At 53.5% G+C, this 22,781-nt stretch overlaps 1 protein-coding gene across 4 annotated transcripts in view; it reads left to right on the top strand.

Moving 5' to 3' along the window:
• Positions 1-22,781, top strand: part of KSR1 (kinase suppressor of ras 1) — a 163,067-nt gene that overhangs the window by 107,376 nt on the left and 32,910 nt on the right. For all 4 annotated transcript variants that reach the window (XM_042966936.1, XM_042966933.1, XM_042966934.1 and 1 more), the window contains exons 3-7: positions 7,690-7,837; positions 12,267-12,726; positions 14,887-14,891; positions 17,589-17,649; positions 22,015-22,098. In XM_042966936.1, the coding sequence (XP_042822870.1) occupies positions 7,690-7,837; positions 12,267-12,726; positions 14,887-14,891; positions 17,589-17,649; positions 22,015-22,098 (758 nt within the window). The remainder of the gene's footprint in view (positions 1-7,689; positions 7,838-12,266; positions 12,727-14,886; positions 14,892-17,588; positions 17,650-22,014; positions 22,099-22,781) is intronic.

Raw genomic sequence — 22,781 nt, 5'->3', positions numbered from 1 at the left:
CAGAAGGCTGCCTGACCCAGGCCCTCGCTGCCTGACCCAGGCCCTCACTGCCTCGGCTCAGCCTATGCCTCCCAGAATTTCCAACTATTGCTACCCAAGCCTCACTGTCCCTCTCCCTGAGCCCCAGCCGTGGGCAGAAGGCAGAGAGAAACACGGGGGCAGGTCTTCCCTTCCCAACTGGAGGCACGTGGGCTCCTAGCCTGGACTGCCATAGAAACTGCCTTGCTCTTCTCCCTCTCTTTCCCCGGCCTGCCCCGCTGGCCTCAGAGGGGTGTACAGGGGTCTGAATCACCATGCACAGGGCTCTGGGGGTCTACCCCTGGCCCCTCCGGTGTGACCAGTCCCAGGGAAGCGTCTGCAGTGAAGGATCCTGGCCCTTTCCGGGAAGCTGGGGGATGTCCCTGTGCCCCCACACCAGAAATCCGGGTTCTGCAAATGGACCTGGAGAGCTAGCCCCACCGATGACGTAGTCACTGCCTTTACTGACCCCTCCTGTGCTCTTGGCCCAGAAAGCTAAATAGAAACACAAAGTGTGGGTTTGCTTCTTGGGCTTCCTTTAATCCAGGACTTCACTGGAATTCTGCCTTGAGCTGCCCCAGCTTCTGTACGTGGCCCACAAACAGGCATCGAAGCCCCTGGCATTTCTAGTCCTGACTGACTGCGGCGAGTGTGGACGGCTCTCCGTGTCGGCCGGCACAGGCTTCTAAGTATAGACCCCAGGCAGCCCCGTGGCTGCTGGTAAGTCCCAGGATACCATCTGATACTCAGCCTGGCCTCTGACACTAGCTGCTGTCAGCTGCTGAGGGGAGGGGACAGCTGTGTTCCGCCTAGCCCGGCCCTGCCTGCGGCTCTAGAGAACAGAACCAACAGCTTAATTACCGTAGACTGGGAGCGACTTCAGCATTCAGCCAACCCTCCTCTCTAATTGTTACCAGAAAGAATAACTTCACGTCACCTACTGGAGAACATAAACTGTGACTTGAGGGAACAGTGAGAGGCAGGAAGCCAGTGTTCTCTGGAGCTCTTTCTCTGACCCGTGTCCTTGCTGCCCCACTTCTGTGCTCACGTGCTCACCGGAGGCTTGCCGGAGACAAGGCTTTGCATCCCCGGCAATGCCTGGGCGGCCGTGTCTTCCCTTCTCGGTTTCTAGTTCATATCCCCCCACCTTTTTTTTTTTTTTTTTAAGTTTGTTTATTTATTTTTGGTAATCTCTATACCCAATGTGGGGCTCGAACTCAGGACCCCAAGATCAAGAGTCACCTGCTCTTCCAACTGAGCCAGCCAGGCGCCCCTCCTGTTCCATATTTTCTTCCTAGACAGAAGCTGGGGTGAGGTGGGCAAGAATTCTCCCCATAGCAGACAGATTCTCTGCCCTCACCCCGACTCTAGGGTATGGCTTCTGGCCTCCAGGCAGGTGGGAGGCCCTCCTGGGACCTTGGGGCCTCTCACACCTGAGGGGTTTCCAAGCAGCTTTGCCCACCGGGTTGTCGGCAGGTGTAGAAGTTCAGCTGCAGCAGTGGTGAACCTGATTCCCTAATTCGCTTTCAGTGTAGAGATAATCCAGAGAAGTTGTACACGTTCCGGAATAACTTCCTAACACACTTGGCTGTGCCTGTCACTGTGGGTGGGCACATCACACCCGTGGGTGAGGTTTGGGGGTGCCAGTTGCTTAGGGCCACTCCCAGGGCCTGCACCTAGGCTCCCCTGGCCTGACTTGTCTAACTGGAAGTCCAGCTGAGAGCTGGGCGGATGCGTTCTCTTTGTATAACTGGTTCCCCTGGTTCCGGCCCGCTTGCTTCGTGCACTTTCCCATCTTGACTGAATGAACTTCAGGTCTGAAATCATTTGTAGGTGTTGAAAGACCGGGATACTTTGTTTTCGTGGTGGGGTCCCAGAGCTGGGGTGGATGCCTCACAAAGAAGGCCTGCCCTCCCCCCCCCCCCCCACCCCGGGGCTACGTAGCTAAGGGCATTTGCTGCTGGGCTGCCTCCCTCCCTCCTCATTTGCCTACAGAAATAAAGCTTTAGAACTTGCTGATCAGAACTTTGGGAGGCATCAGGTTCTTTGCACAGGGCCTCCTTGCTGGGGTCTGGAGGCATGTGTAACTCCTGGATGTGATTGTTTGGTCTGCACAGGCTTGTATTACGTAAAAATTGCCACCACGTAAAAATAAAGTAAAACTCTAGGGGCGCCTGGGTGACTCAGTCGGTTGAGCATTTGACTTCGGCTCAGGTCATGATCTCATGGTTTGTGGGTTTGAGCCCCGCATCGCACTCTGTGCTGACAGCTCAGAGCCTGGAGCCTGCTTTGGATTCTGTGTCTCCCTCTCTCTCTGTCCCTCCCCAACTCACATTCTGTCTCTGTTTCTCAAAAATAAATACATGTTAAAAAAAAAATTTTTTTTTTAAATAAAAAAAGAAAAAACTCCAGATTTCTTCAGAATAAGATCTGGCAACCCTCCCCTAGCCTCCCCTCACACCCCTGCACTGAGTGAAAGCAGAGGGTAGGTTTCCAGTTAGCTTGGACCTTGCTGCTGTTGGATTTCTTGTTGTCCAGTAAAGGAGAGAAGTGTTTCTACTACTTCTGTCCCCGTTAAAAGATAGATCAAAAGGGGGGCGCCTGGGTGGCGCAGTCGGTTAAGCGTCCGACTTCAGCCAGGTCACGATCTCGCGGTCCGTGAGTTCGAGCCCCGCATCGGGCTCTGGGCTGATGGCTCAGAGCCTGGAGCCTGTTTCCGATTCTGTGTCTCCCTCTCTCTGCCCCTCCCCCGTTCATGCTCTGTCTGTCTCTCTCTGTCCCAAAAATAAATAAAAAACGTTGAAAAAAAAATTAAAAAAAAAAAAAAAGATAGATCAAAAGGGCCACAGCCCCACTGGTCTCATTTCTTCCCAAGGCCTGGCCCTGAGGCTTGTGTATTTGAGACCCTTACTCTGCCAGGTGATTTGCTGACTGGTGGCTCGCTTCGTTAACGGCAGCTTTTAGGTAGAGCCGGGTGGTCCCTCTCTCCAGTGATCCAGCCCTGCAGGGAGGAGGGGTTAGGTGAAGTTTTGGGGTGATGATGGGGTGGTCCGGAGCCGATGGCCAAGAAAGAATTCTTGAAGATGTCTTGGTGCAAAAAGCTGACTTTATTAAAGCACGGGGACGGGACCCATGGGCAAAAAGAGTTGCGCTGGGGTCCTCATTATATACCTTCAGGTTGGGAAGGGGTCGGGGATAGAGTAAGTCTCCAAGGAATTTTGGAAGCAAGGTTTCTAGGACCCTGAGGGGCTAGCTGTTGCTAGGGAAACACCATTTATCACAGTTTAATAAAGCCTCAGTCATGAGATCCTTCAGATGGATATTGGGGCCAGTAAGCTGGGAGCATGATTGCCAGCATAGATCTTGGGGCAGTTGAGATAAAGGAAGCAGACTTACAAGATCCTCGAAGTTGGGATAATGTTAAACTCAATTTCCCTTTGGCCCCCAGCAAAGTGTCATCATCGAGGCAGCTGAGCTCCTAGAGGGTGGTTACCATTTTCAAGGACTTGTCAGTGGGCTGTAGGCAGTAGGGGAATTTAATTTTCATTTGCCTTAGTTGCCCACATTACCGTGGCAAGCACTGAAACCCCTTTGCTTTGTTCTTGGGTAGCCAGGAGTGTCCAAGGAACATTCCACCTGGAGTGTGTGTGCGTGTGTGCGTGCACGCCAGCCTGTATTTTGCCCTCAGCTTGCCCCACGCTCCCTCATCATTAGGGGGAATGGAAGGAGCGGTCAGAAATGACGCTGATGCATGCTGGCATTCTCATTTCGCAGAAGGACGTACATAGTTCACACCTCTGGAAAGCCATGCTTGTCCTGGTGATGAAGTTTTGGGGTGGTGAGGGGTTCGTGGGGTCCGGAGCCAACGGCCAAGAAAGAATTTTTTGAAGACCTCTTTGGTGCAAAAAGGTGATTTTATTAAATAAAGCACGGGGACAGGACCCGTGGGCAGGAAGGAGCTGCGCTGGGGTTGTAAAGAGTGGCTCCTTATATAGTATGAAGTTGGGGAAAGTAACATCAAAAGGGAGATCTCCAGAGGGACTTGGGTACACTAAAAAGGACTCCTAAGATGCCTGAGGCCTTGCTGTTGTCTAGCTAAGGTTGTTTTCCCTGTAGTAAGACATTAACGTTAGGACGGTCAGGGTGTTCCTGGAGAAATGTTCTACCCTGTATTTGCCTCAAGTGTTTGTCAATGGGCGGCAGGTTAGGAAATTTAATTTTACCTGCCATTTCCTTTTCGCCTGTGTTCCCCGCATCACTATGGAAGGGGGATGTTGGGGCTCCAGGAAACTGAGTCTACGGGTTTCTGGAGATAAGGCTACTGATAAGGTCGCCTTTTTCTTGTAATTTACTAAGATATTTGCACACTGATGGAGACTCCTGGCCCACATGACTGTAGTCTCTATCAGTTAACCGTTTGTCTCCTTTCATTCGCCCTTGGGCAGCCAGCAGTACCTGAGGAGTATCTCACATATCCCACCTTGGAGGGGGTCTGTGCTAGCTTGTATCTGGCCCTCAGCCTGCCTTATGCCCCCTCATCACTGGGAGAGGCAGGGGCAGCTCCAATTTAAGTGCGATCCTGGACGGACCCTTCTATCCCAGTACCCCCACCCATTTTTTTTTTTTTCTTAAGGGAATGGATTTGAACATATTCTTTTCTCTTTTCTAGGGGGTTACTTCACTTGATAGAAAACAAAGAGTTTCCATTTCACCGTGTAGTTTGCTTTTCAGAAAACAGGTAGAAATTAATTCCTTTAATTTACTTTGAAAAAAATTATTAATCCCCCCCCCCCCACCCCCACCCCGTCGAGGTAGTCGTGGCATCCCAAGGCTTTGCCAGGTTCAGGAATGACAGCAGGGAAGAGTTGAGGGAGCCCTGGGATCCAGCCATCTAGGTTTCAGTTCTGGCCGGCCACTCATTAATGGTCTCTGAGGCTCAGGGAAGGTGCACTTGACAGCATGACCCTCGCTGATTTGTCCAGACTGGAGATCCTACACAAAGCACTGGGCGCATCGTACTGGTAGATGGTCCGTAATAATAAATGCACTTACTGTGTTTGGGAGCTGGAAACTTGGTGTGTGGGGGGAGGAGAGGAGTAGAAAGAAAGAAAGAAATGAAGGAAATCCTCATTTGCGGGACAGTTAGGTCTGGGATTGGGCTTCTAGGCTTGTTTAGGAATCCCACTTGAGAACTGCTGAGTCATCACAGCCTTGGGAAGATGCACGTTTCGTGAGAACTGAGGACGCTCCAGGGAAAGACCTTGCGTTGTTTTGTGCGGTTGTGTAAATGTCCACGTCACTTTGATTCGTTCTTGACAATATTGCCAAATTGCTTTTCGCGGTAAAATGAGGGGAAAAGAGGTCAAAACTGCATTTTGTTGAAGAGTGTCCCTGAGGCCGGAGGAGGGAGACACGATTGAACAAAAGCTGCTTCTCTGGGGGCCCTTTATCTCCCCAGCCTGCTGTCTGTGCTGTTCTTATCAGCAGTTTCCTGTGAGGCTCTAGTTTTATCATCTGGAAGGATTTCTGACAAGCAAGGGTTTGCCCAGCCGATGACGAGCGGTTTGGTGCTTTTTCGTGTATGTCTGTTTTTCTAAATTTTGATGTGAATCATTCTAAACAGCTGTCAAAGTCTTGTCTACAACCGTGGAGATTGAAGAATATGCAGACAAGACACAACGGTGGGGATGGGGAGGATATGGCCAGACCCCAGGCCTCAGCTGTGGCCCCCACCACCAGCATTACAAAGCCCCCAAACCATTGCTGTAACGACTCACAGACTGTACCTTCGTCAGAGTCCGTTTTTAAAAAAAAATTTTTTTTAATGTTTATTTCTGAGACACAGACAGAGTATGAGTGGGGGAGGGGCAGAGAGAGAGGGAGACAGAATCAGAAGCAGGCTCCAGGCTCTGAGCTGTCAGCACAGAGCCCGACACGGGGTTCGAACTCACAAACCGTGAGATCATGACCTGAGCCGAAGTCGGTCACTCACCCGACTGAGCCACCCAGGCGCCCCCATCAGATTCAGTTTTGACACCTAAGTCTAAGATTTACAGCAGCATGAATTGACAATAACCTTACTCTTTTATTTATTTATTTACTTATTTATTTATTTACTTATTTAAGTTTATTTAAGTTTATTTATTTATTTAGAGAGAGCGAGAATCCCAAGCAGGCTCTGTGCTGTCAGCACAGAGCCTGACCTGGGGTTTGATCTCACAGTTCATGAGCCATGAGACCTGAGCCGAAATCAAGAGTTGGACACTTAACCAATTGAGCCACCCAGGTGCCCCAATAACCATTACTCTTTTAAAAGAAAATTACACAGCTTGCCAAAATCAGTGATAATCATCTTAGGTTCTCAAGAGCTGCGGGTTTTATATGAATCATTTGATGTGGGATGTCTGGCCTTCCCTGATACATAGAAAATCTGGAAACTGTAGAAAGGGGCCAAAGAAGAAGGGGAAGGGAAAGGGGAAGAGCTGCGAGCTCCCTTCCCCCCACCCCGTTCGGTAGCTCTTTGAGCTTTCTCTATGCTAGGCCATTGTAGTGACTTGTTTTTATGTCGGTCACCTGCGAGCCATTTGAGGCCAGAGATCTGTCCCATCCTTCTGTGTGTCTGCTCCAGGCTTGGTATCACATCTGGCTCAAAGCAATCAGTGCCGGAGGGGGTTCCTTCCTCCTTGATGAGGAGAAAGAGCACAAGCTTTGAAGTCAGGCCTTGATTCAAATATTCACTCTCTGTATTAGTTTTCTGTTGCCGCAGAGCAAATAACCACAAGCATCCCCAATTTATTAGCTCACAGTTGTGTAGGAGGAAGACTGGATGGCTGTGTTCAGGCGGGCTCAGCTAGCTTTCCTGCTTGGGGTCACCGGGCCGAGAAAGTCAAGGTGTTAGCAAGGCTGGCCTCTTACCTGGAAGCTTCAGTAAGAAGCCACGTCCACGTGCATTCAGGTTACTGGCAGAAGCCAGTTCCTTACAGCTATAGGTCTGAGGCTCCCTTTTCCTTGCTGGTCGGCCAGGGGCTACTCTCTGTCCCAGAGGCCCCCTGCGTCCCTTGTCACCTGGCCGTCCATCGTCAAAGTCTGCATGGAGCCCTTTTCACACTTGGGCCTGTCCCTTCCTCTCTGCCACCTTGAACCCTTGAAAGGTTTTGACTGAGAAATAAGGCAAGGGTAGTAAGTGCCTACACAGTGCTTGGTGAGGGTTAATTCTTTTTCATCCTTCTCTTGTTAAGCCAATTTCATTTGAAATCTGTCTTGTCTAATTCAGATTAGCAGAATTGTAAAGGGCCTTCTTTATCTGAAGTTCTTATCATTCTAAAAAGTTGTCATGATTCATCATTCTTCTGTGCAGAGAAATAAAAAGAAACAGGCGGGCACCATGCCCTCATCGTAACTTTTCTGGGTTTTTTTCTTCCTTCCCCCACCCTGGCCCTGAAGCTTTTGGTCTACCTCAGCTGCTGTCTCTGGTAGCCCTGGGGGTGGGGGTAAGAGCTGGCTGCCCGTGTCCTCTGACAAGTGGAGGCTTCTGGGAGGCGGACCCGCCAGCACCTGGCCCCTGCCACTCAGCAGGGGAGCCCAGCCCTGGCCACGGGGAGGATGAAGAGGGCTCCAGGGCTGGCCTGACTGCTCACCGGCTCTCTGCCGGTCTTTTCTGTGCTTTCTCAGGAGATCCTCAACGAGCTCACACTGGATGCCCTGCTGGACATGAACGAGGTCAAGGTGAAGGAGACGCTGCGGCGCTACGGGGCCAACGCCGAGGAGTGTGGCCGCCTGCAGTACGCCCTCGCCTGCCTGCGGAAAGTGACAGGTCTGGGTAGGTAGGACCGGCCTCCCCGGTGCTAAGGCCAGCCCCGTCGGCTCCCTGTCCCTCTGCCTGGGCTTGAACGCCAGCCTTCCCTCCCCAGGCCTGTCCTGGTTCCCTGGGGCCCCTGCCTTTGCTGAGGCCAGTGATGGGGGTGGGGCAAGCGTGGCCCAGGGTTTCTGAGGCAACTTGGAAAGGCCAGACAGAGAGTGTGTGCTTGGCCTGACCTGAGATAGAGGGTTTGCATCCCTCCTGCTCAGCCTAGTATGAACCCAGGGAAGCTTTTGCACATCGTTAGAGACCCCACACTGGTCCACTGGGTGAGCCCTGTGCGATTTTCCCTCTTCTGAGCACGTCTGTTGGGCTCGGAACCCCCAGTGGCTCCCTGCATTCCAGCCCCCTCGGCACCCCGAGCTCACCCCCAGCCTGCCCCCTGCCTTCTCCTGCCCCCATTGGCTGCGGGGCTGTGTGCTCAGATGAGAGAAACTATGGTGTTTCAGCTGTGAGTGTAGACGTGGCCACTCCAGGCAAAGTGGGTAATCCTGGTATTACGATGAGTTCCTTGAGAGTTATTTGCGGGCTTTCTAAATCTTGCCTTGGAAACAACTTCAAACACTGTGACTTAACATGCTCACTACCACACCAGTAAGGCTTTAAAGTGAGCCTAATGAATGGAATTAGCCCCGTTTCTAATTGTCGGAGCCACCTGTCTTATTTCTGGCTCCCTGAGGCTCAAGGAAGGTACTGAAGTTTATATTCTGCTTGATTTTTCTTTTCCCCCCAGAGGGGATTGGGCTTGATTTCTGTCTCGGCCCCATTATACCGAGTCCTCCTCTGACACAGAGCCTAGCGTGGAGAGCTTCGCTCGGTTCAGAAGACCTCCACGTACCAGGCCTCCCAGCACGTGCCAAAGAATAAACGTGAGAGAGACGTAGCCTGCGTTCGCGTCCCCACTCACAGAGGGGACTGAGCCCAGAGAAGGCAAAGGCTTAGCCACGGACACACAGCAGTCGGTGGCAGAGCCAGAATTCCAGCCTCAGTCTTTGTTGGCAGCAGGGTTGTTTCCGCGTTGCGGAAATGTAGAACAACTTGGTACCTAAGCTGGGACCGTGGGGTGACTCGTCAGCCTTCCCTCCCTGTGCCCAAATGGTAAAGAACTGTGGAGGCGCCGGCCGTTGAGGGATGGTGACCCATTTGTATTAGGAAGGTTCCTGTCTGCCCGTCCTGGGTGCCAAGATAGGGAGACCACTGACTCATCAGGCACTAAATTTATTAAGTCAGGCACTTGACGTGTGTGTGGAGACACCCTTCTCAGCGGTGGTGGTAAGTGCCTATTGTAGCTAGACCCTCGGAAGCATTGGGTGAATTGTCCAGGGTCCCACAGCTGGCACGCGGCAGGGCTGGGCTTCGAACTCGGGTTTCTTCCTCAGAGGGTGCTTTTTCTACCATGCCCTGGAGGAGGCCTATGGGGAGGAGGGGGTCTTTTCCGTGTCCTTCTCATCTGGTTTCAGCTGTGGTACCCCTACGTCCCCAAGAGGGTCCTGGCCACACCTCACCCCGGTGGGTCTGCCCAGTGGTGGCCAAACCTCCAGGGAATCTTCTGGGGCCTAGGTGGATACCACGATTGCCCAGTGTCTCAGATCATGCGATCAGTCTTGATTGCATCTAGAGCAGTCTAGCTGCCATAAAGGTGGACTGTGGATTCTGCCTGCCTGGGCTCAGCACTCTTAGAATCCGTGGGACCTTGGTCTGTTTCTTAACCCCACCGTGCCTCAGTTTCCTCATCTGTACAATGGAGGTAATAACAACATTCTCTCATAGCGTTGTGAGGAGGAACTGAGTTAAGGTCGAGTGCTTAGACCAGAGCCTGGCATATATTAGTGTTCTTTTCAGTATTAGGCTTGAGGAGTCCTAGAAAATGTTGAAGCCACTTGCCTTGTGGTCACTGGTCTTAAGAAAGGTGAGTGAAGGGTGGTTCTCTGTGCCAGAGAGTCCTTCTCAAGAGCCGCTGCTGGTTAACTGGCGTTGGCATGCATATCAAGACCCATTTGCCATCCCTGAGCTGGTCCAAAGCAGCGGTGATTAAAAATGGGTAAATTAGGACCACCTGGATGGCTTAGTCAGTTGAGCATCCAACTCCTACTTGCGGCTCAGGTCATGATCCCAGGGTCATGGGATCAAGCCCCATGTCGGGCTCCATGCCGAGCATGCAGCCTGCTTAAGATTCTCTCTTTCTTTTCCTCTGTTCCTCTCCCCCCACCCCCTCTCTCTTTCACATTAAAAAAAAGAAAAAGGGCGGTGATGTCTGGGTGGCTCAGTCAGTTGAACATCAGACTTTGGCTCCGGTCATGATCTTGCGGTCTCTGAGTTCCAGCCCCGCATCAGGCTTGCTGTTCTCAGCCAGTCTGTGCAGGGCCCACTTCGGATCCTCTGTCTCCCTCTCTCTGCCCCTACCCCGCTCCCGCTCTCTCTTAAAAAATAAGTTAAAAAGTTAAAAAAAAAATTATTTAAAAAATGGCAAGCTGAAGAATTTGGGGCTTGTTTCCTTGGGTGGCGGACTTGGCCATTTTTTCATCCCTTCAGTGACAGGCATGCCAGCGCCTCCCATAGGCCACTGTGTAAGTTACAGTGTAAGTCCTGACTACGGTTCTCCGGGAGCAAACACAAGGAGCACACAGGCCGAGTATCTCACTCTGCCGAGTTGATTCATGAAGAGAAAGTCACCATGTAGTGAGGTAGGAGGAAGGGTCCTTGAAGACGGAGGGAATGTACAAGAAACCCTGAGAGTCTCGAAGGTCGCTTCTCTCCACCGTGCCAGATAAATGGCCGCGTGGGCTTGGGCACCTCTGATGACCGAGAGCTCTTTACCTCGCAAGACTGGGCCGGATTTGTAGGTTATTCAGAATGGACGGCCTCGTGGGAGGAGGCCTAGTGCTGCGGTCGGGACCGAGGGCTGCCTGACCTCGGCAGTGCGTGTGGCCTCTCTGAATCTCCGCAGCCTCACGTGGCCCTGCCTGAGTCAGGGTACAAAGCACAAAGTAGAATAACTCCAGTGTGGAAGTTCATTTTGTCTGGAGTCAAAATCTGCCTTCCTGTACTTTCCACTCATGGAGGCAGGTGTCTTTTCCTTCCCCGCAGCAGGGTGTCTGATTATGGGCTCCTTTCTCTCTGCCCCCAACCCTCTGGAGTCTCCTCATCCCCTGTAAGCACAAACTTAGAGTCCTTAGCGAGCCCTCCGAGACCCCTCCTGAGCTGGCCCCGGGGGGGACTGACCCTCCGACCTCATCTCTTGCTTCTCCCTGGCTTGTCCTGACCTCTCAAGGCACAGGGAACTCTGTAGTTCCCAGAAGGTGCCGTGTGTTCCCTGCCTTTGCACGTGCTGTTCCCTCTGCCCAGTACAACTGCTTCACCTTCTTCTCTAGCTGGCTCAGCCCAGGCTCCTCCTCCTCCTCTGGGAAGCCCTCCGGGCTGTTTAGGGTTCTCCTCCTCATATTCCCTCAGTGCCCAGACAGCTCTGTCTCAGCACACTGCTGTCCCCCTCTTTGGACCCTTCAAGCACAGTGAATGTCTTTTTCATGCCTTGACGTCCAGCATGTGCTTGAACGAACAGACAGACTGTGCCATTGAGCTGGAACTGCACAGAGCCCCAAGGTCTCCGGGGCCAACTGTGTGGGCGGCCAAAAGGACAGCCTCTCAGAAAGAAGTGGCTATTGACCCTTTCCTCATTGGATCTCTTTCCCAGCAAATTCCCAGGGAAGATTACTATTGAAGGTTGGGACACCCCTTTCCTGATGTTGGAATTTTTTTTTCTTTAAAAAATTTTTTGATGTTTAGTATTTTATTTTTGAGAGAGAGACAGAGTGTGAGCTATGGAGGGGCAGAGAGAGAGGGAGACACAGAATGTGAACCAGACTCCGGGTTCTGAGCTGTCAGCACAGGGCCCAACTCAGGGCTCGAACTCACGGACTGTGACATCATGACCTGAGCCGAAATTGGACGCTTAATCAACTAAGCCACCCAGGCGCCCCTGAATTTACTTGACATGGAGTTATCCCTTTCCCACATCCCAGCTTCCCCTTCCTGACTCTTAAAGATCAGTTACCACTTCCCTCTCTGAGGTCACCCATTTTTGGGTTGGGTGTCCTGGCTTACTCCCCACAGACTGGCCAGCAAGAACCCTGGACAAGCCATTCTCTCTCTGGGCCTCATTTCCCCTCTATAAAATGGGGACAGTGACATCTGTGCTGGTGCCCTTGAGTCACAGATAACACGGGCAATGACACGTGTGCATGAGAAGGCCTTTACGAAGGCTGGTAGCTGAAGCCTTCTGGCAAGGAACTGTGCAGCATTGGACAAGGTGTTACTCTCTCTGGGCCCCGGCCACCTCACCTGTAAATCTCTCTAGCTCCAGTCATCTGTGACTCGACTTCTTGGCCCACAGGAGGGGAGCACAAAGATGACTCAGGCTGGAGTTCATTGGACGCCCGGCGGGAAAGTGGCTCGGGGCCTTCCGCGGACACCCTCCCGCCAGCCGGCCCGCCCTGGCCCCCAGGGAGCACCCAGCTGGGCAGAATGGGCAGCGGTGCCCAGGGCCCACGCTCCGTCTCCGTGTCGGCTCTGCCCACCTCAGACTCCCCGACCCCAGGCCCCTGCGAGGGCCTCGCGGACACCTGTATCCCCCTGCACGCCAGCGGCCGGCTGACCCCCCGCGCCCTGCACAGCTTCATCACCCCGCCGACCACGCCCCAGCTGCGAAGGCACACCAAGCTGAAGCCACCGCGGACGCCGCCCCCACCCAGCCGCAAGGTCTTTCAGCTGCTGCCCAGCTTCCCCACGCTCACCCGGAGCAAGTCCCATGAGTCTCAGCTGGGGAACCGCATTGACGAGGTCTCCCCGATGAGGTGAGTGTTCCTGCCAGGCTGGGGCTCAGTTTGCCAGTTCTGCCTACGGCTTTCTTGTTACAAAGGTAACACAGGCTTTATTTTAAAAGGACAAATAAAGTCAACATGGAAGCGTGCAAAGTCCACTCTCCGGGCTACGTTAACAGTGGGGACTGAATCCTGCTAGGTTCCATCTGGATATGGATGGACACACACACACACACACACACACACACACACACACACACGGTGCCATGTATCAGTCAGGATAGACCGGGTTATGCTGCAGTAACAAATAGCCCCTAGCTCTGTACATCTTAAAACAACAAAGATTTCTTTCTTGCTTATGCTACCTGTCCATCATGGGTTGGCCTCATTCTAGATCCCAGGCTGACAGAAGAGCCACTTTCTGGGTCATTGTCAGGAACGTTCCACTAGGGCAGAGGAAGAAAGAATTTTACACGTTAAACACTAACAGTTAAATGCTCTTTTCCTACAAGTTCCACTCACCATTTGTGACCCTACTCAAACAAAGCAACCAAGCAATGTCAATTCTCCCATGTGCCCAGATGGAGAGAACTAGAATATCTGGCTGAAATCTCTGATGATTATCAAATACTATGTGCTCTGTTCTATAACCTAGTTTTTTTTTTAACTTATTATCTCTGAGAATGTCATGTTCCCACATCTTAAAGTACTTTACTCTTTCTGTAAAAAAATTTCTTAATTTATATACTTAAATAGGTACAAGTGTCACGTGGTCCAAGATGCAGACACTTTGTAGCACATGTTGTTTGTCACTGTAGGGTAGACAGTGTGAAGTTACCCCACCATTTTTCCTTGGCCACCCCCATTCCCCTTTCAGAGCTAACCAGGTTATCGCTTTTGTGTATACCTATAGTTACTCAAGCTACCTCATCTTTTTAACTTTTTCGTATCATTTCATTGTATAGTTTAACTCTTCCCCCCTGAAGGACGACCTTCAGGTCATTGTCAGTTTGGCTATTACAAAAATTGCCCTTGTCAGTGTACCCTTGTGGGCGGGGCAGAGGGGAAGGAGGGAGCTTTCTCTGGGTGCCTCCTACCTTCCCGTACCTCTGAGTCCAGGCTTTTTTTCCTGACATGTGCTCTCCTTTTCTGGTCTTGGGTGGGCCGGCTCCCCCTGTCCAGTGAAGGCTGTCTTGGGTCCCTTATGGGATGGGCCCCGGACATCTCTGATGGTTTTGAGTATGTCACCCAAGGAGAAGAATGCATGCTGTGACCCACCCAGACACCCCCGGTCAGCCCATCCTGCTGGGGCCTGGTCCCCTGCCCCCTCCCCAGAAGGGACTGCAGCCTTCCGCCCCTTCTGCATCCTCTTCTCCCAAAGAGCCCAGTATGATTACCATGCGGACACACGGAAGTGGGTCATCAGAGGGCATCTCGGTGGGTAAACCCAGTGCATCTGTGTCTCATTTTCCCCCGAGAGGAGCATCCGGAGGGCTCTGGGCACAGAACGGAGCCTCAGGCAGATGGCGCCACTCACATCCCATAGCCAGTGAGCTGGGCGTCACCCTGGGATTCTGAGTCGAGTCCACACAGGGCCACTAGAACTAGCACTGTGGACACTCAGCGAAGCCCAGAGGGCGGCCCGGGTGGCCTGCGTCTTCCCCAGCTTTCTTTGTCGCTGGGCCAGCGGCAGCCCCCGGGACGAGCTTGCTCAGGACACGTTCCACCTGGCCCTCCTTGGGGACCCCTTTCTGTTCTCCTCGCCCTCCTACTCCAGCCACTTCTCCTTCTCCTGCCTTGACCCTGAGCACCCCTCCCTGCAGGGCTCTGGACACCCGGGGTGTCCCCGCTTGCGGGAGGTGATCTCAGAGACCGTGAGCCTGTTTCCTCAGTTGTGAAACGGAGCACACCATACGGTGCTGTGGGGCTGGCGAGGCGTAGATAAGCTGATAGACAAGAGCGTGCAGCGTGGGAGCCCAGGAGTAACTTCTGTGCCCACAGGGGGGCCCAGGGAGGGCACTTCTAGCCCTTCCCATCGAGGAACCGTGCCCATAGTCTGGCCCCATGCCCCAGGGGCTCAATGTCCTTACCTGAGGACGTTGCCCGCTCCCTCCTGGTGAGTGACGTTCTGGGGAACACACTGAGCCAGCACGGTGACATCATCCCACTTTTTCTCTTTTTTGTCTCCTGCAGGTTTGGTAAGAGTGATTCATTTTCGTCCCCTCTGCCACCCGGGAGTCGTGTTTGTGCTGCTGTCCCCGTCAGGGGTGGATTTCTTTGACCCTCTCTCAGTCCAGTCAGCCTTTCCACCACCCAGAAGCAGAGGTGCTGGGAACCACCCCAGGAAATAGTTCTAGGACAGGTGGCCTTAGGATGTCGCAAGGTGGTCTCAGCCCAGCCAGGAGCTGCTCTCTGCGAAGCAGGGACCTTGACGTTGCCATGGGCTGTGGGCACTTCCTCCTCAGGCCCCATCTGCACCCTGCCATCCCCACAGGTGACCTCTGGCAGGGAGCCTTGTCTGCTGAGCCGCTTTGGTAGCCCAGAAGGACACTCCATCTGTCTGGTAGCAAGTGGATGTTAGCCGTCCTCAGAACCCAGCTGATGTCAGGGGACCCCCCCACTTTGGGAGAGGAATAACCCCAGGGGCAATAATGTGGCTTGGCTCTGAATGCAGCCCCGAGAGATTGGGGGGTGCGGATAGAAATGCCCCTTTGGGAGGGGAGGAAGAAGCCCGGGCAGCCCCAGATCGTTTTTCCTGCCCCTCCACCTGCAGGGTGGGAGCAGGTCCTTGCACATGGCTGTGCTGTAGGGCTTCTCTCCTGAGAGCAGAGGGCACCAGCCATGCCTCCGGAGTCTTTTACTTGGCGCAGTGGAAATGCAGAGACGTCTGGGTCTTGCCTGAGCAAAATAGCAGCTTACTTTCGTCCTGGCGAAGCAGAGTGATGAAGCTGTCAGCAGGGCCTTAGCGATGAGGCAGGGGTAGCAGGCCACAGCTACACCAAGATGAAGCTGGCCGCGGGACCACCAGGGAGGCATGGGGTGAGCAAGGAGTGAGGCCCCTTCCCCAGGGCACAGGTGCAGACTTCAGGGCCCCTCCCGGAACCATGGAGGAGAATCCAGCCCCTGCATCCCTAGGGCAGCCTGGTCCTGTCATCCTCCTGGCTGCTGTTGTAGTGCAGGGACCGCGGCAGGGAGACTGCCTGCCCAGCTTGCCAGAGGCAGAGCAGGGTGTTCAGGGTAAGTATTTTGTCTGGATCAGGGGCGGTCGATGCCTAGCTCGTGTGCTGTCTCCCCTCCCTCCTAACCTACGACCGCAGCTCATTACAAGTCGGTCATGGGTTGTGTTCAGAGATACATGGTTGAAATCTCATTTTTCCATAGTCTGTTTCTCTTAGGTTGGCGGCCTAACCCCTGTTAGACCTATATGCTTTGATGGCCTTGGCTGCTCACAGTGAAGGGGGTCCCAGAAGGGAGTTGGGACAAGTCAGCCCCAGGGCAGGTGTGCCAGAGAGAGCCCTGAGGGGTGTGATGGTGGGTTCCTGAATCATCAGGGAGCAGGAAAGGGCTTTTTGGTCCTGATCAAACTCCCCTTGGTGTGGGAGGAGGAGGTGTGTGCCGGGCCAGCACATGGGGACAGGGGGTGCAGGGATGTTGCTGACTCTAAGGACAGGAGACAGCTAGAGATCCCTCAAGCGCCATGTTCCTGACCTTTCTGGGGTATGGTTCCTGTTGATAACTGGATAAAAGTTTAGACCTTCTTTCCAGGGAAAAGCCCACAAAGTTCTGCTTACCAGCCCAGAGGATTCCCAGAACCCCTGAAGCCCATCCATGGTCTCTGAGAACCACCCCCAGGAGGAGATAGGCAGCGCTTAGGAGGGGCAGAAGCGGGAGGGGGGAGGGGAAGGGGTGCACAGGTGGAGGAGGGGCAGGAGGGGGGTGCACAGGTGGAGGGGGGACAGAAGCAGGAGGGGGTGGGGGAGGGGAGGGGGTGCACAGGTAGGGGAGGGGGTGCACAGGTGGAGGGCGGCAGAAGCGGGAGGGTGGAGGGGAGGGGAGGAGAGGGGGTGGGGGAGGGGAGGAGAGGGGGTGCACAGGTGGAGGAGGGGCAGGAGGGCAGTGGGACACATGGGCTGCCTGTGGATGGAGTGGTTGCTTCCTGCTGCTGCTTGATGCCCAACCTGTAATGCTGTAAACACTGGGAGGATGCTATTCTGATGGGGAAGCCCAGGATTAGGACAGGGAGAGCCCAGGGTGCCCCGTGGGAAGGCAGACAGAATGCTCATCTCAGGGCTCGTTGCCTGAGACTTCCCCAGCGGCTGGTGGGGCTGGGCCACCTGGGAGCATGGTAAAACTCCACGTCGTCCTTGCTCTACCCGCCAAGATCAGGCACTGGTGGTCCTCAGAGCAGAAGTCTCCAGGTGCTTCTGGCTGGAAGGGTACCAGATGTGCTGTATAGCTAACCAGTCTCAAATCCTCTGCCAAGGGCCGCACAGCTCCTACCCACTAAGTAGGAAGTGACCAGAAGTAAGCCCTTGCAAGCCAGTGACCTGTAGATTCTTGTTGGATGGGGTGTAGGCGGAGACTTCTGTCCTCAGCTTTGCTCTGCCTGCAGCCCTCCCTTCAAGCCTGCCTTCCACTGCAGCCAGAAGCCACACGGCGGTGGTTTCTGAACCATCTGTGGGGGTCAGGCAGCAATGTTCGTAGGAGAAGAAGGCCGGGCATGAGGGTAACCATGCTGCCCTGGTCTACCTGGCCTGTCCTTGTTTTGAACGTTCAGGGAAACATTTATCTACTATTCAGTGAGTCCCCGCACCCACCCGGCCTGTGATCTCTGATCTAGAAGGTCCCAGGCACAAGCTTCCTCAGCCTGCTCGACCTGGCCTCTTTCCCTGCAGATCTCCCATACGGATCCCCACAGATGGTACGAAGGGACATCGGGCTGTCGGTGACTCACAGGTAGGTCCAGCCAGTCTGGAACAGGGATGGGGCACAGCTGGGCTGAGAACTGCATGTACCAGTGCCCCCACTAAGGGTTGCTCCTCATTGCGGGGGGGGGGGGGCGGTCTGTCCTGATCCCTGTTTCTCGGGGACTCTTTGCCTCTGGTCTGTCCATCACCTCTGTGAACATAGCCCTGCACCCACCTGGAAGCCCTGCCTGTTACCAGCGGTCATATAGACTTGTGGGTCCTCCCCGGCCCCTCCATGTGTCTCTTCCTCACCCTGCTGAGGGAGAACACAGGTCCCAGGAGAAACAGGCTCACAGTCTCCCGGAGGAGGAGCCGAGAGCTTCCTGCGGGTCCAGCACCGGATCGCATCGGGCCCACACCTGGCCATGCATCAGAGCCCGTGGAGCTTTGAAGCTCCAAACCCCAGGCCCCATCCCTAAAGTTCTCTGCTTAGCAGTCTGGATTTCTCACAACTCCTAGTCACGCTGGTGCTGGTGTGAGCTGGCATAGGCTGAGATGGGCCCGTGACGTGGCCTGGCCGGAAGGCTTGGCCTCAACACTCGTGGAGCTAGTGTGTGGCACCAACAGTAGGTGTGCACGGCGTCTCCCCAGCCCGGACAACCAGCAGAACGGTGCCTCGGGATGCCTGCGCTCTGGCCGTCCCTTGCGAAAGCCTGCCGTGAGCACAGCAGGGCACGCTTGTTGAGAGCTTTGCAACTTAGCAGAGCCTCTCATTTCCACCGTCCAGCCTGGGAGGCCAGCCTGGAACTCTTGCCCAGAGGTGGAGACCCGGCTGTGGCTCCGAGGGCCTGAGCAATTTGCCTGAGGTCGTGCTGCCAGTAAGATAGGGATCGTGTCCCCTGGATGGCACCCAGACACCCGGAGACTCGTCAGGGCTGATCCCCAGACGCTAGAGTACCACCGACGAGAGGGCCTCGCTGACAGTCGGGACAAGCCCTTCGAGTGCAGGTCCCAGGGCCTCCCTCATCTGTACCCAAGGCTCCCAGGATGTGAGAGAGCCGCTCAGCACAGGACAAGAACCCTACCCATTCTGCCTCCGTGGGTTGCACGCCAGTAATCTCTCTGAGCCTCAGTTTCCCCCCGCCCCCGCAAACAAGACTTCCTCCCTGTCCTGTGATGAGGATACAGTGGGGTGATGTGCACCTGGGTTTCACGTGTCCGGCACTGGGGAGCACTTGGTGGACAAGCACAGGCCTTAGCCCGAGAGGGGCCCGTGTCGGCCAGGATCTGGGGCACGCCGGGATCAGCTGTTTCTTTTGTCTTGGGTGCACCTGCCTTCACAGAGGATGTGGGCTGTGTCAGCTCGCCCCTGAGTGTTTCCCGGGCTGCCGCTTCCTTCCACCTGGGGCAGCAGAAGCTGCCCTCCAGCTAGGGCAGCAGCAGTCCCCTTGTCTCATATTGCCAGGCTGCCCCACCCTGGTGACGTCACTGCCCCACCTTCTGGGTTTTTTTAAACCAATGTTCCAGGCCTCTCTAAGAAGATCTAAAGTGTTTTGGTCTAATCCTGTGGGGGGAGGGGGAAGCTGTCTGTGGCTCTTCCCTGGTCTGGGAAGGCTTTTACCCCACACCCCACACCCCTTACCCCTTCCTAGCACTTGTCTCTTCTCGGGCCCGGACCTCACCACTATTTTGCCCTGTTTTCATGATTTCCCTGGTGGAGGTCATCTCAGATACCACTGAGCTGCTCCCTAATCCCTGCTTTTGGCATGAGAGGAGATTAAAGCCCAGAGAGAGTATGTGGATCCCAGGGAGGCAGGATCAAGGCTCCCTAAAAGGCACTTCATGGGGTAGGGGGGCACCTGGGTGGCTCAGTCCGTTAAGCATCTGACTCTTGATTTCAGCTCAGGCCATGGTCTCACAGTTCGTGAGTTCAAGCCCCATGTTGGGCTCTATGCTGGCAGTGCAGATGGAGCCCGCTTGGGATTCTGTCTCTCTCAAAATAAATTTAAAAAAAACTAAAAAAAAAAAAAAAAAAGGCCCTTCAAGCACATGGGTGCCTTTGTTCTAGTCCCTGAAAGCACCCATCTTGTCTGGGTGGAGACTGTAACCCTCTGGGCACTATGCATTCGCATATGTGATCTCCCCAGGTCCCTGCGAGGTGCGCATGTTGGCCGCATTTGCAGAGGCCCTGAGGCATCCCACAGCCCATAGGTGGTAGGATTCTCCAGTGCAGCCTGACCCCAAAGCCCATGCTCTTTCTCTCCTGCTCTGCCCTAGTGGTCTCTCAGAGGAGCCCTCACACTCGATGTTGAGGCCCCTGGGGTCCAGACCCTGCCGCGTAGCTTCCCGGTGTGTGGCCTCGGGAAAGTCCCCTGACCTCTCTGGTTCCCTTGCCTGTGTACTGAGAATCTCAGACCTGCCTAACTCCCCAGGGGTAGTTGTAAGAATTGAGTGAGCTCATGTTTTATGGATGTATTACAAACCCTTCCCCAAATACCGTTGCTGTTTGTTCTGTTGCTCCTATGATACTCTACGCTTTGAAAAATCCTCCAAAAAAAAAAAAAAAAAAAATGAGCTCTTTCCGCCCTTTTAGGCCTCCCCACCCTGTGGACTGCCTTAGACTTTCTCTCCGGAGGACACCACCCGCTCAACCCCCATCCCTCCTTCCAGTCTGTCTTTTGTGGGTTTTAAATTTTTTAAGTTTTGATTTACTTTGGATTGAAATACATTCAGAATTCAAGAGGTAGAGAAGGGTGGCTATGCACACAGTCCTCTCCTGCTGTCCCCAGCCTTCTAGGTCCCCCTGTAGGCAGATCTGGGCAGTTGGAGATAATTTTTATACAAGCAAATACATATGTATATTTTTTGGCCTCCTTTTTCTGTTTTCACCAAATACTACGTATATTATTGACACTGTTCTACCCTTTGCTTTTTTTTTTCTTTCAAAAATGGAGGCATCTTCAGATTCTATGTCTCGCTCTCTCTCTGCCCCACCCATTCATGCTTTCTCTCTCTCTCACACAAAAATAAACGTTAAAATTTTTTTTAAAAAAGGGGGGCGCCTGGGTGATTCAGTCGGTTAAACGTCCAACTTGGGTTCAGTATATGATCTTGTTTTGTGAGTTCGAGCCCCGCGTCGGGCTCTGGGCTGCCGGCTCGGAGCCTGGAGCCTGCTTCGGATTCTGTGTCTCCCTCTCTCTCTGCCCCTCCCCTGTTCATGCTGTATCTCTCTCTTTCAAAAATAAATATTAAAAAAAATTTTTTTTTAACGGAGACATCATTTCCATAGTGCTGAGTGCACAAATTTTTACAGATGGACACACACATGTGTACCACACAGGTGAAGATTCAGAGCATTCCAGCCCCCCCAGAATTGACCTTTGGCCCTTGATAGCACTACCACCCAGAGGCAACTGTTCATTTGTCGTCATAAGTTACTTTTTCTGTATTTGAATTTGTTTTTAAATTTTTTTAACGTTTATTTATTTTTGAGACAGAGAGAGACAGAAGGAACAGGGGAGGGTCAGAGAGAGAGGGAGACACAGAATCCGAAACAGGCTCCAGGCTCTGAGCTGTCAGCCCAGAGCCCGACGCGGGGCTCGAACTCATGGACTGTGAGATCATGACCTGAGCCGAAGTCGGACGCTCAACCGACTGAGCCACTCAGGCGCCCCTGTCTTTGAATTTCATATAAATGGGGTCATGTAGTACTTTTTCCCCTGATAATGTAATTTGGAGATCATTCCATATTTGCACAAAAAAGAGCTTTCTTATTTTCTGGCCTCATGGCGTCCCATTGTGTGATCGGACCGGCCTGTACACAGTCAGTCGCCGATACACTAAACAGCATAGGTTGTTTATAGCCTTTTTTTTTTTTTTTTAAAGTTTGCTTATTATTTATTTTGAGAGAGAGAGCAAGTGGGAGAGGGACAGAGAGGAGCTCGAGAGAGAATCCCAAGCGGGCTCCACGCTGTCAGCGCAGAACCCGACGCAGGACTCGATCCCGCGAAATTTGAGGTCATGATCTGAGCTGAAATCAAGAGTCAGTCACCCAACCAACCGAGCCACCCACAGCGCCCCCGTTTGTAGCCTTTTACTGCCGCAAATACGCTGCGGGGAGTAACCTCATCTGCATATCCTTTGACACCAGCGGGCGTGTCTGTTGGATAAATTCCTAAGACTTGGAATCGCTTGGCGTGCACACTTTACTACGAGTCGGCCAATGAGGATTTTGTGGCTGGGAAATCTGAATGCCCAGGGGGAGCAGTGACCCCGGGCGTCCCTGCCCTCCCCGGGAGAGGGTTCCGGTGGCTCCGGGATGGAACCCGGTCTCCCGGTCTCCCCCGGGGCCCCGTTCTGTCCAGGCTCTGGTCTCCCAGCCGCGTGAACACTTTCCGGTGTCCACCGCTTGTAGGTTCTCCACCAAGTCTTGGCTGTCGCAGGTCTGCCACGTGTGCCAGAAGAGCATGATGTTTGGAGTGAAATGCAAACACTGCAGGTGAGGGGCGGAGGGTGGGAGCGGTGGGAGAGGGTGGAAACCCCACGCTTTAGTAACGGTGCTACTACTCGGTTGTTGGCCTGAGGTTAAGTCAGAATGCAAGGGGACTCCTTTGAGAGTTCGTACGTCTATTTGTGACCCCGTTCGGCACACCATGGTGCAACCAGCCCTTTTCTAGGGAGATTAAGGAAGCATCAGGCAAGACGTTCCCAGAAGAAGGGCAAATTTGAGGTGGGCTTTGAAGGATGAGCAGAAGTTTGCCAGGTAGACCCAGGAAGAAAGAATTCCAGGCCTTTTTACCTTGCACAACATCGGCGAGGAATGGGAAGGCCGTTCTGGAAACTCGAAGGAGTTCTGAAGTTTAGCCTTACACAAAATTGAGCCTTAGCCTTAGTACACAAGATGGGGAGAAGGGGACAGGCAGTAGGAAAAAACAGAGATGGCTAGTGGTATTCACAGAAGAGAGTTAAGGGAGATTGCATACAGATTTCACTTTCTTGTTTCGTACCATTGTGCTTTCTGGTAGGCCAGAAGGACAAGGATAGGGAGCAGTGTGGGGGGTGCAGAATGTTCTCTGCTGTCTAACTACCCTCACCCTACGGAGGATGGGCCTGGAGTCTTTGCTCCCAGATCACTGCCCTCCATTGCTTTGTGACCTGGGGCAAGATGCTTGCCCTCTCTGG

This window comes from Panthera tigris, chromosome E1 (genome assembly GCF_018350195.1).
Source record: "Panthera tigris isolate Pti1 chromosome E1, P.tigris_Pti1_mat1.1, whole genome shotgun sequence".
NCBI lineage: Eukaryota > Metazoa > Chordata > Mammalia > Carnivora > Felidae > Panthera > Panthera tigris.
The sequence above is the reverse complement of the archived record's forward strand: the minus strand, read 5'-3'. Positions and strand labels throughout refer to the sequence as shown.